Raw genomic sequence first — 12772 nt, 5'->3', positions numbered from 1 at the left:
CAGGTTGGATTCTTTTCGAATGCGACCCAGCTGACTTGGGTATCCGATACGTATCCGATTCAAATGTGATTTAACGTCCAGGTCGCATTCATCCGACCTGAACGTCACTGATACTCAACAAATGTCACTATACAATACAATAAAAACAAGAACCATGACGGACTGTAATGAGGATTAAGCTGTTAAAGTGCTGCTCCGGTCGGACAACAACTTCAAATGTGTAAGCTATGCGCCACCGTTAGCATCCATGTTTACTTCTGCGAACACTGAGCACTTCTTCTATTTATGGTGGATGGCAAAACACTGAGAACACTGACGCTATTGCGCCCTCTACTGTGCATGTGGGACACTTCCAGGTCGTTTGCCCATTCACACTGGAGAACACGTACAGGTCGCATTTATTTGGAAGTGTGAACGGCCCCGGCAAAAAAAAAATCTAATTTGACGAAAAATCGGAATTGGGTCACTTCAGGCTGCAGTGTGAACACAGCCTTAAACTAAGCTCCTGTATCTTTCTGAAACGTCACCTGTACATCAGTTGAATAAGATATTTACACTAAAACTAGACCTAAAATACTTGATAAGATTTTGTGTTTTTGCAGTGTCATCTTCTGGTTTAGTGAGACATCCAGACAAGCTCAATAAAAGTGTGCAGGTGTTTATTGTTCGCACTGTTTTCAACAACTCTCCGATTTGAAATATCTCCTGCTGGGAGTAAACACACTCAAAATCTACAGTCATTTGAACAGCCAACTGAAAATAAAGAAGAAAAAACCCAATCTGAACACATAGCTGTCAGCCAAATGTGTATAGCAGTGTGATAACATGGAAGAAGCTGTAAATTGAGCTTCGCTTTGACACCCTGTGTCCAAAAGATAGAGGAGAAAAGCTCAAAATGAACTGACTGGTGTGACGCAAGAGGAAAAGCAAGTCTGAAACACAAAATATTAATGCTTTGATTTGAATTTATGTGCTTGGAGTTCAGACATTTTCCATAAATGACGCTAATTCATTTTCTCCTACATGCACTTAATTTGTCACTAGAGGCATCTTTATGCGAATGATTCATATGAATAATTGTCTCCTCCCTGCTTTGCCAGTGACCTTTACAAACCCACAGCAACGTAAACCCGCACATACTTACAGCCTCCGGGTGTTGGAAACCTTGACCAAATTATTATTTCTATTTTTCTCAAAATGCCCCAACATGGTGTTCGTAATGTGTGTACACACAATAAATCAGGGCCACAAAAAAGAAATCCATTACATAGCTGCAGAGACCCAAACTAACAGCATTAATGAGAACTACTCGTGTGTTTTGAGAGTCAGGACTAAAACAGCAACTTTATTTCATGGACTTTGAATACTAGGAGACATTAAAAGGGTTCTGGTTCCTACTGTGGTTTAATTATCTAAATATGACCTTTAAATGTAGTAAAAATATAACTAATTAGCAGTGACGGACAATAACAAAGTACATTTACTTGAGCACTGTACTTAAGTAAGTATTTTGAGTATTTATTTTTTGGGGAACTTATGACTTTTGACTCACTACATTTCTGTAGTCCTAATGCCTGCAAAACCAGCTGTCCAAAAGTCCAGTAGTTCAGTTTAGGTTGCTAGGTAATGGGCTGAGCTTCCGTGGGGTTGCTAGGTAACGGGCTGGGCTTCTGTGGGGTTGCTAGGTAACGGGCTGGGCTTCTGTGGGGCCTCTGGGGGCAGTGCTAATTTGTGACGTTTTTGAAATGGGAATACGTCATTACTCGTTCCCTTTGGCTCAGCAGACTTTGTAGTCCGCTGTTGTCGTTTTTCTTTACTGACATACGATTGTGGGGACGTTTTAAATAAATTTTAAAGAAAGCTTTAAATTTTTTAGTAGCATTTTATGCTGAAGTTTTTACAAGTAGCGTAGATTCTTTGTAGCAGAGCGGTTCTACATGTCAGTACAATCACGTGGTTTCAGCAAGTTACAAAAATCTGTAAAAACATTAATAAATCTGACATTATTAGAAAACATAATTTCTACTTTTGAAGTATTTTAAAAAGTAAGTACATCAGTACTTACATTTGAGTAAAGTTTTAAGAAAGCAACTTTTACTTGTAGTTGAGTAAGATTTGACTTTGAGTATCAATACTTTTACTCAAGTACTAGAGTTGAACACAATATGGAAAGACTCAGCAATGATAATTTAGATTGTTGTATTTGTTGCAAGAACTCCCTTGACAAAAAGGTTAGGTTTTTAATCTCAATAGGTTTTTAATCCAGGTAAAGGACAAATTAAAAAAGTGGAATAAAATAGGTCACCAAACAAGGTGAAGTTCATAACATCTACAGAGGTCAGACATTACTATATTAAAGAAATTGTAAAAGATTAGACTCTTCATCTCAGACTCCAGAAAGCCCAGTTAGGACCTAAAGTGTTAAAGTTTATGACAGAAAGATTCAGAAAAGGTCTGAGGTTTTTGGAAGAGTTTCCCTGCTTCAGTTAGAGGGAACCACAACTTTGCAAAAACACAAAATCTAAGCATTTTGGTCTAGTTTCTTAGTTTTGTCATATTTCAAGTTCACTAAGGTAGAAGTAACTTTTCAGCAAGACATAGAAACTTGTGTTAAGTCAATAACTCCTTAATAATGATGAAAAGTACTGGTCTCACGCAGATGTTTTCACTTATGACATAACTAATCTGCCAGTGGAACTAATACTTTTTATTGATAATAAGGAATTATTTACTTAAAACAAGCTCTTTTAACTTGCTGAAAGGTTACTTTTAAGTTAGTTTTATTTTATTTCAGGTTTACTAAGATATTTGCACTAAATACTACACAAGAATATGAGGTAAGATTTAGTGAAGATCTGCTAGTTTTGACTGTGACATTTGGAGAAAACCAAACACAGCATTAAATCCAAACTGGGCCACCACCAGAACCACCGGCAATAAATCCAAGAATGACTGAAGACCCAAAGAGTCATCACAGTACAAGAACTTTAGAAAGTTGTGAATAAATAAATAAATTAACAAATAGTCGCTCTAAAGCTCTTCACACTGATGCAAAGGGATTGATTAAATAGATTTTATTGGTACTTATTAGATTTTCCAAAACAAATTCTGACTTAAAATAAGTTGTTTTGTTCTGTTGGAAGACAGAATATTTAACTAAAACCACAGTTAGATAATTTGCAGCATCTAAAATGTAAATGTATTTCTCATTTGCACAAGTACAAAGATAAATGTTAAAACTGACTCTTTATTTGCTTTGGGAAAACTCATTTTAACTTTCAGATGAGTGGTTGGAGGCATGTTTACCACTGCATTGCTTCAGCTTTTCTTTGAACATTTGATGCACTGCAGAACTCAGGAGACTAGTTAGAAGAAGCAAAATAACTTGAAGTATTTTTCTAGTTGTCAGATTGAAAGTACTCAACATTTTTGGACTGCTTTGCTGCATTTCTTTATGCCCTAACTCCAAATTGTTAGAGGGAGACACTTTGGGACAATTAGATGGTTTAGAATCAGAATTACTCACCAATCTTGTTGGAAATGGTGCAGAATAAATCCTGATGGAGACATAAGCAAGATGCACACATAAATGGAAACAGATAAAAAAAAATTTAAAAAGTAAACTGCTCACAGCGCTCTTGTTTTTACCCCAAAAGTTGCAGTGAAAGGTTTGGTGATGAGTCCATTAAGTTTTTAATTTAAATTATGACTAAGAAAGACGCCAGTCCTTGCATTTTGCTGTTCCAGACACTTTAGTGTCAGTAGCCTGCAGGTCAGCGTGTCCAAAATCTAATTAATTAACGATACATCACGAGTCTACAAACTCTAAACAGTTTTTCGCAATATTGTGTCACATCAAGGAGAAATATTGCGTGCTGAGTATTAAGGCTTGTATTAAAGACTATTAATCTTAATGGGGTGAGTTGTCAACATTCATTTGCGTTAATGTACATTTGGAGTTATAAGCGTAGCACGCTACACTGAGCAATATGTCACTATTTACATTTTAAGTGAGATTATTCCAGTTACACTAAATATTTATGTACATTTTTCTGTTGGAGGTAAATAAATATACATCATATTGATATTTTTTTGCCTCCTACATCAATAAGTTGGCCTGACAGCTTCCTCCCCCGCCCTCCGCTGCGTGTCCTCAGGGTGCTGCAGAGCGAGTACAGGCGACTCAAGTGGAAACACGAAGAAGCAGCGGCGCTTCCCATGCTGACCGAGGCTGGTGAGGGCGGCCCCGGGTCGCCCACAGCGGGAGGGGCGCAGGACGAAGAGCTGCTGGCGGAGGCGCGGGTGCTGCGGCAGCACAAAACGCGCCTGGAGACCCGGATGCAGATCCTGGAGGACCACAACAAACAGCTGGAGTCGCAGCTGCGCCGACTCAGGGAGCTTCTGCTACAGGTAAACCCATTTAAATCAGCGATTTAACAGAGATGCAAATACAATCGGGTGAATTTCAGGTTTCGACTTTTTAATGATTCTCTTTTTTCATTAAAAAGTCTGAAAACATTAAAGTTTTCGGTGAAATTAACTTTAATGTTTTAAAAATCAGATTTATTGTATCTGTTCAGGTTTGAGTTAATAATTTTCAGGAAGAAAATGATGCGTTCATGTTGAAATGTATGGATAAATCCCACTTAAACAGTTGCACCACAACCATTAACCTCAGACTGAAGCATTGTCCAGGAACCTTCAGAGATGCTGAGGTCTGGACTGTTCAAAATGCTCGATGTCGGCGTCTTTTATCCACTCCCACATCATCGTTGATGGTCACAACAAAAAAACATGCTGATTTCTGAATTTTTACTTTGATCCATAAACGTTTCCCCTGATTTTCTTTCCCCCAAACTCCAACAGTTTTCTTTGAATTTTCACTTCAATTGCCAAATTTAGTTTTTCCTCTGAATTATGTTTTTCTCTGATTTTTTGACTTTAATTTCCAACTTCTGACTTTTCTCAGAATTCCAATTATATTTCTCTGAAATCCAACTTCTTTTCTAAATTTAGTTTTTTTCTACAAATTCTGACATGAATTGCTGATTTTATACTTTTTTCCCCTCTGAATTCTGACATTTGTCTTTGAATTACTAGTTTTTCACTGAATTTTTCATTTGTTTTTGAGATCATTTCCTTGCTTTTAACAGCTAGCGGTGTCCAAATTCAAACCTTTTTGACACATTTGAGTTAATTAGAGGTTAATTTTTGGATGTATTTTTAAGACCAAATCTAACATAAATCTCTGACGTATCCTTTTTCTCATTATTGTGGCATTTAGCAAATAGAAATCATTTTGGTAATTTTAATTAAGCCTGAAGCATGAAAAGTGTGGTTTGATTGACTTAGAAAATAAGTGTTTTTTTTCTTATTATTATTCAGTTGAGTTCATTTTATCTATATCCCACAAATTCACATCAAATGTCGTCTCAAGACACTTTACCATACAAACAAAACATGGTACTTGTAAATCGCAAAATAGACTAAATATAAAATAAGTCAGAAATATTAATATACAACATTGTTCAGCAGTTTGCAATGTTAAGGCAGAGGATTTTCTCTTTCGTTCTCTTTGAAATGCTGCTCAGTATGTGTTAATTAAGAGATAAAATACTTGATAAATTCAAATTTTTGCATCTAGTTGTTCTTAAAAATCACTAGATGTTCTTAGACATTCCGCAATAAAATTAAAGTGGCTAATTAAAGCTCAAAATTGATATATATTCACTTCTAAACACAACTGTAATCATTCTGCAAGCTATATCATATAAAGTCTATTTATTTTGTGTAATTCCCCTTTAATTTAATAAAGTTATGTTCATGTATCTTGTTAGGTTTGCATGTTTTTCTGTTTATTTGGTTCAAGTTCAGTTTCCCAAGAGGAGCTGCTCCATTTAATCTGAAATAAATCACCATTAACTATTTATAAAACCAAAGAAGAAGAAAACACAATTCCCTCTGTATGTGATGCACTGGGGTTTGTCTGTAGACGTATTTGTGTGTCTTATCACTAGTTTAGCAAGCAGATCCTTTCCTCCATCAGGTGTTTTGTGTATAAAATATAATGGAAGAGTCTGTTTTATCGTTGATGAAAGAGAGCTTGACTGAACCGGAATATTATTCTGCAAAGCATTTATCATTTTAGCCGTTTCTGTGGGCAGCATTATACAGTTAATATCAAGTATCACCGAGTGGCATGAAGATAAATCCTTTTAGGTGTTTCTTTGTTCCACAGTAACTTTCTCTCTTATTTCTTTTTCTGCATAGAGCTGGAAAAAAAAATCTGAGTTTTAATATTTATATAACTGCATTCATATGAGTGCAGAAAGCAACAATGGAGCCTATAAAGAGGGGAGGGAGGGAGTACAAAGAGGTACAGTACAAAAAGACGAGGTTGAACAGACACTGAAGGATCGTATTAAAAGATTCACTGCAGTATAAAGGAAATGTATAACAAAGAGCAGCACAGGAGAGTGGGAGCTGACTCATGCTGTTACCATTATGACATTGTGTAAATTATTAAGTAAGAGTAATTGCACATTCAGGTCAGTGAATGAGGGGAAAGAAGAGGGACAAAGATGAGAAAGACGCTAAGAAAGAAGGACGGGATGCTGCCTCTTATGTTCGCTAAGAGAGAGCAGGCAGAGGAAGAGGAGGGGAGTGCTCAGCGTATTCCTGCTTGTGAGGAAGGAAAAAATGTTGTTTGATTTATTTTTCACAGAGTATCACAGATTAATTTCTTTGTAAAATAAAGTCTCTGGAAGCCGTCATCTGAATGCGTGAATCCGTTTCGAGTCTCTGCAGACGTTAAACTCCTCCAGAGGTCAGCTTCCGTGTTGCTAAAAACAAAAACATGCCATGTTGCATTTTATATTTTTGTGTTGCATTGTGCATGTTTGATTGGGATCCTAAGCCTTTTGTGCTGCAGGTTTTAGAGCAACGCTGACATTTTAAGTTTGGTTTAAAGCAGAGGTGTCCAAAACTGACAAATTTATTCAACTGAAAGAGCATAAAATGATTTAATATGATTCTTTTGTTGTTGCTTTACCTGCTCAACAATAAAAAAATGTTATGAAATCTGCATATTGTCAAAGACTGAAAACATAAAACAGACAGTTTCCCATTTTTTGGGTGATCAGTTGTTTTCTGTTTTGTTGATCAAATTTTTACCACTTTGTTTTCAGGGACCAAACAAAATCCTTTCAAGGGCCACAAATGGCCCCGGGCCACACTTTGGACACCCTTTAAGGCTGTTTTATTGTGCCTTGCAAATGTATCGACACCTCTTAAACTTTTTAAACAACTTCAATATATTGTATTGAGGATATTTATTTTTATTTGATCAAAACAAAACCAACAATACAAATAAAATCTATTTTCATTCTGATAAACAAAATCCTCTGTTCTTCAACTTGAAATTAATGAAATTCTATAAATGATCCAGAACTAAATCTATTTGATTTTCTGTGGTAAGACCTTAAAATTAATGTTCATTGTAGCTCAATCCAGCTTGACATAATTAGCAATTAAAAGTTTTTTCCACCTGATGTGCAAAGCAAGCAGAGACATTTCTCTAAAGACCTGCAGCTACAATAAGGTGTTTCTACAAAGTGTTGACTCAGGGGGTCTGAATATAATCACAAATTTAGTTTGCAATTATGCACTTTCTGGTGGTCTGTGATAAATCCAGTTATGATGTCCAAAGGGTACAAACACTTTGGCATTGCACCGTACAACCCGTTCTGTTATTCTCTTATCTGAAATGACTTTACCGCTTTATAAAGGTGAAGACTTGTAAATGAATGATTGTTTTATTTCTTCTTCCAGCCCAAAGATGATTCGGAGGCGAACGGATCCGAGCTGTCGACGCTCTCCTCTCCGGTGTCAGGAGGCGGGCGCCAAGGGGAGCCGCCCAGCAGGGAGATGACCGACACCGAGGCAGCAGGTCAGCGTCACGCAGCCAGGCTGAAACCCGCAAACATGCTGACCCAGAATATAACACAGAGTCGTTTTGGTCTAGTTTCTAGTGCAAATATCTTAGTACACTGAAAATAGGATAAAACTAACATAAAGGGAACTTTTTAGTACAATATAGGAGCTTGTTTTAAGTAAATATTTCCTTATTGTTAATGAAAAGGTTCTGGTTCCACTGGCCAAATATTTCACTTATGGGAAAAATGTCTGTTTATGAGTAAAATGATCTGCCAGTGGAACTAGGACTTTTTTTAATCAATATGAAGGAATTATTGACAAACAAACTTCTATATCTTGCTAAGATGTTACTTGTAAGTTAGTTATTAGTTATTTATTTCAAGTGTACTAAGACATACCAATAGAAACTGAACAAAAACACTTGGTAGGATTTGGTGATAAATCACAATATTTAAAGAAGAAACTAATAAAATATATAACAACATGGGAAATTTGTCTTGTTTTAAGTGAAATAATCTGCCAGTAGAATAACTGACGTAAATCAAACTCCTATACCTTGATAAAACGTTACATGTAAGTTAGCTCTGTCTTATTTTAAGCAGATTATTTGCAGTAGAAACTGGACCAGAATTAGTTGGTGAGATTGTGTGTTTTTCCGGTGCTGATGGGTTAAAACTGTGTTTGTGTCAGGAGATGATTTGGAGCGCGAGCAGGACACCGTGCTGCAGCTTCAGGAGGTCATCGAACAGCTGAGAAACGTCTTCCCCTCCGAGCCGGGTGAGTCCATCCAGCCTGCACCGATCTCTGCCCCGGGGAGTGAGACATGGAGAGGAGAGCAAATATGTACTGCTGCGGGTCGATAGTCAGGGAGGGAGGGACGGGAAGATTAAATGGCAAAGAGGAGGAGGGCGATAAGAGTGACACATCGACTGTTGCTAAGAGAAACGGTTAGCATCACTGTCAGACTTATAAATCATCCCAGTGCTTTTATGATGCAGTCTGCAAGGCTATTTAGCTGCAGATTTCTTGGTCTGTTTTTTTAATCTTCCGCTCCTACATTTCTTTTCCTCTTTAATTTCAGGCACCACATCACACATCTAACCCTGTGAGGGGCCTACAATAACAGAACGGCAGCCTGAAACGAGGCACGAGGTCAGGCGGCGACACGTCAGACCCTGCGACTGCCACGGCGCCGCCGCCATTAAGAACTAACCCTCATCCGGATCGCTGTGCACTAAAAGCCTTTCTCATGCAAACTGCCAGAGGCTCACGCTGATGCCCTTTTTGGCCAGGCTGCGCTTCATAAGCTCAGTGACAGCATGCTAAGGAGCCAAGAGGAATATATTGTTAGCAGAAGGTCAAAGGGTAAAAAAACGACAACAAAAAAAACGAAACGCCCAACCAAGACACTGTGCTTACCAGTATTTGTGTAGTCGTTCAGAGGTGTGAAGCTTTATATCAGATCAGAGCACAAAGTCCAGAAGTACTGGAAAAATACAAAACTGGAGGGGAAGGGGGTCACTTGTGTACGACTTTGTTTTAGGGCCATTATAGAGAGAAGAAAATGAGTAAATTTCAGAGAAAAAAATTCTAAGATTAATCTCAGAAATTTTCAACTTCTCAAACTCAGAAATTTCAAATTTACTTTGAGAAAATTTCAGCGATTACTCTCAGAATTGCTGAGTTTTTTCTAGGAAATCTTTGACTTTTCAAAATAAAAAATCTCCAATTTTTTTCTAGAAAATTTCTGATTACTCTCAGATTTTCTGAGGTTTTTCTCAGAAATGTACTCCTCCTTTTTCTCTCTCCATCATGGCTCTAACACGCCATCGTACCTGCGTGTTTTTTACGTTTGAATGTGTTATCATGGTTTATTTTTCAGATTTTGGTAATTGCATCAGGGCTGCTGTCTGATTTCATATCACTAGGAGATGCAAATTGGAGCTGGCAGCCCCCAGAAGAGCCGGGGGTTTTTTTGTTTGGGTTTTTTTTGTGAGAATGGTGCATTTTCATAAGTTAAATCCATGATTTATTAAAGACTGCCCAAAGTGCCCGCCAGCACAGCGCCTCTGTTTGCACACGCTGAATATCGCTCCTCACTCTGCTTGTCGCTCTCATCTCCTGCCTCTCCTAAGTGAGTCCTTCACACGTCTGCTGCTATACATACACATTCAGATTCAACCTGCTCTCTGCTTAAATACACAAGGAGCCTCTGCATGATCAATAACGCGCTGTGCAGAAACACGCGCACTTTCATAAACCTGGAGATTGATTTATTTTCCCCCCCCAAATCATTCAGGCAAATTAGGTGTTTTGAGCCCATTTTGTATTGTTCCTGGAACGCTGCCCTGTTGAGGAAATGTATGCCGATCAGTAACAGCATGCATGCCTCCTCCCCGGGATCTTATTGTTTTCATGCTGTGTGAAGAGAAACTGACAGAAGGAGCTGAAGGCTGAAGCCCTCCCTCTCTCTACTTTCAAACACAACAGGGGTCCAGACGAGGCTCACCGCCATGATGCACTCCGGCAGCATCATTATCCACAATGATCTTTTCATTCTATGTAGTTTTAAAATACTGATAGCTCTGGATTGTGCATTTATTATTCCACTTTGATAGAAAGTATTTCCATATAGAAAAGGTTGAGTGATCGGGAGAGATGACTTTATTATTTATAAGCCTTATAAGAGTATTTATACCCCTTCAACTTATTTATATTGGCAACATTGCAACAGACAAAAAGTGGATTATTGGGAATTTTGGGAAATTGGGAAACAGAAAATATTGGGAAACAGAAAATAGTGCATAATTATGAAGAAGGAGGAACTAAGTTGGGTTTTTTTTTTAGTATACATGAAAATTGTCACGTGCATAGATTAAAATCACCCCTTTTAAATCCATAATTATACGTATTTTTTGTTACGTTTGAGTTGTTTGCAGACTTCTTCATTCTTCGTTGTGTGACTTGAGGCATTTGAGGCTACCGCTAACTAGATGCTAATATACTCTCGCTAGCTGGCTTTTTGTAACGTTGGTCATGGGAAAGTGTAAATTTATCACAAGTTTACTGGACGACGTTCATCTTCGCCACGGACTCACGTGTGTTCAATCAAGCCCAAAAGAAACTGAAAATTTGAAAACTTTCTTTTAGTACAGCAAACATGCAAAATCTGTATTAGGGCCATTATGGGGGAAAAAAGTTGGACATTTCTGCAAAAATTTCCTAAAAAAAAAAAAAAAAAAAGGTAATTTGCTAGGGAAAAAAATAAAATGTTTATATTAAAATTTTTCTCCAAAAAAACATGGAAATTTCTAGAAAATTTTTGATTAATCATAAAATTTCTCAGTAGTTGGTGGGAATTTACTCCTTGTTTTCTATCTACGAAGCCCTAATGTTTAAAAATCTTGATTTTACGTTGTTTTTGTTTTTTTTGACCCATTATTACTTTTGAGTCAACAATTTTGGCCCACATGGAAAAAGGTTTGGACTCCCCTACTTTAGGCAGTCGAATTATATTAGAAAGTCCTCAAGTCCAACACTTTAGAATAAGAATCTGTAGGAAAAAAATAAAATTGCAGTTTAAAGACGCTCTCAATCTAATCAGATTAGTAGATGATGCAGAGAAAAACTACTTTGTGTTTGACTTTCACATCAAATCCCAATAAAATCCACAGAACCTTTTAGTTTTTAAGTGACAAAATGTGAAAAGTTGAGAGGGTGTGATTGCTTTTTCGAGGCGCTGTAAGTTACGTCATGCATTTTCCTGTACACACTATTAATGCCTTAAAAAACTGAAGCAAGTCGGTGTGACAGAGTTGGTTGGTTTTTCTGAACGTTTTTTCATTTTCAGGACAGGAGGTTGCATCAGATGTTTGTGTGTCAGTGTTTGCAAAGGGCTGCTGCTGATTGAAAGTGATGGGACAAGTGGGGATCACGGCGTAGTTGAGCACGCAGTCAAACCTGAGACGCTGTGAGGGACTGCAGACCCGAAAGACATGAAAGGAGGGTAGAAAATACTAAAACAAAAAGAATTGTTCCATTTATCGCTGGAGGGCTGGTGGGAGAGATCCACTTTGATATGTCTGCCACCGGTAGACGCGGCACCGGAAGAACGAAGCGAAATGAAACCACCGCATTCTTCCAGGACGGACGGAGACATTTGAGTTGCAGCAGTAGGAGCTCCGACCTCACAAAGAAGAACCTGAAACCTGTCTGCTGCACTCATTACATTGTCGGACCCCAGGCTCAGCACTCCCGTTTGACACCGTCCTCCTCGGCGCTCGATGCCTGTTAGTTTTGATACTGTTGCTAGGGAACTATCCCCAAGGACGCAGCCAGATGGATGGTTGATGTGCAGTTCATATTACAAATGCTAATAGCCTTAAGGGAAGCAAGAGAAAGCTCCTTGTTTCCCAAACACAAGCCACCATTTCTCCTCCTCCACTGGAGCCCGGTGCTGAGGGAAGTCATTATCATTACCGAAATCTTTTCTTTCTTTTGTTGTGCATTGGCGCAGCTTCAGAGGAGAACAATGAGCAGAAGCCATGTTTACTCATTGTGATTTATCTCTGGGTATTTATGCATCTCATTAAACAATGATTACCCATCACACACGTCAAGATGCACAAAAACATGTAGCAGCGACAAACTGTGAAAAACACGCGGAGGCATTCAGAACATGTCAGCTGTTATTTATCTTGATATCATAGCGACATGGCAGTTACAAGAACAACAAGAAATGGATATTTAATGAAGTTACACTGCTTGTTAGAGATTGTTTAGAGCGATTCAGACATGAGGAATCCAGTCACTACAACAACAATCAGCATAAACGGCC

General features: G+C 38.0%; 1 protein-coding gene across 4 annotated transcripts in view; it reads left to right on the top strand.

Moving 5' to 3' along the window:
• drp2 (dystrophin related protein 2) overlaps nt 1-9993 on the top strand; it is a 270780-nt gene extending 260787 nt beyond the window's left edge. For all 4 annotated transcript variants that reach the window (XM_028008994.1, XM_028008992.1, XM_028008995.1 and 1 more), the window contains 4 exons: nt 4158-4410; nt 7831-7948; nt 8626-8712; nt 9017-9993. In XM_028008994.1, coding sequence (XP_027864795.1) covers nt 4158-4410; nt 7831-7948; nt 8626-8712; nt 9017-9036 — 478 coding nt within the window. In that variant the 3' untranslated portion in view covers nt 9037-9993. The remainder of the gene's footprint in view (nt 1-4157; nt 4411-7830; nt 7949-8625; nt 8713-9016) is intronic.
• The last annotated feature ends 2779 nt before the right edge of the window (nt 9994-12772 follow it).

Source organism: Xiphophorus couchianus, chromosome 23, assembly GCF_001444195.1.
Source record: "Xiphophorus couchianus chromosome 23, X_couchianus-1.0, whole genome shotgun sequence".
In the NCBI taxonomy this organism is placed as follows: domain Eukaryota; kingdom Metazoa; phylum Chordata; class Actinopteri; order Cyprinodontiformes; family Poeciliidae; genus Xiphophorus; species Xiphophorus couchianus.
The sequence above is the reverse complement of the archived record's forward strand: the minus strand, read 5'-3'. Positions and strand labels throughout refer to the sequence as shown.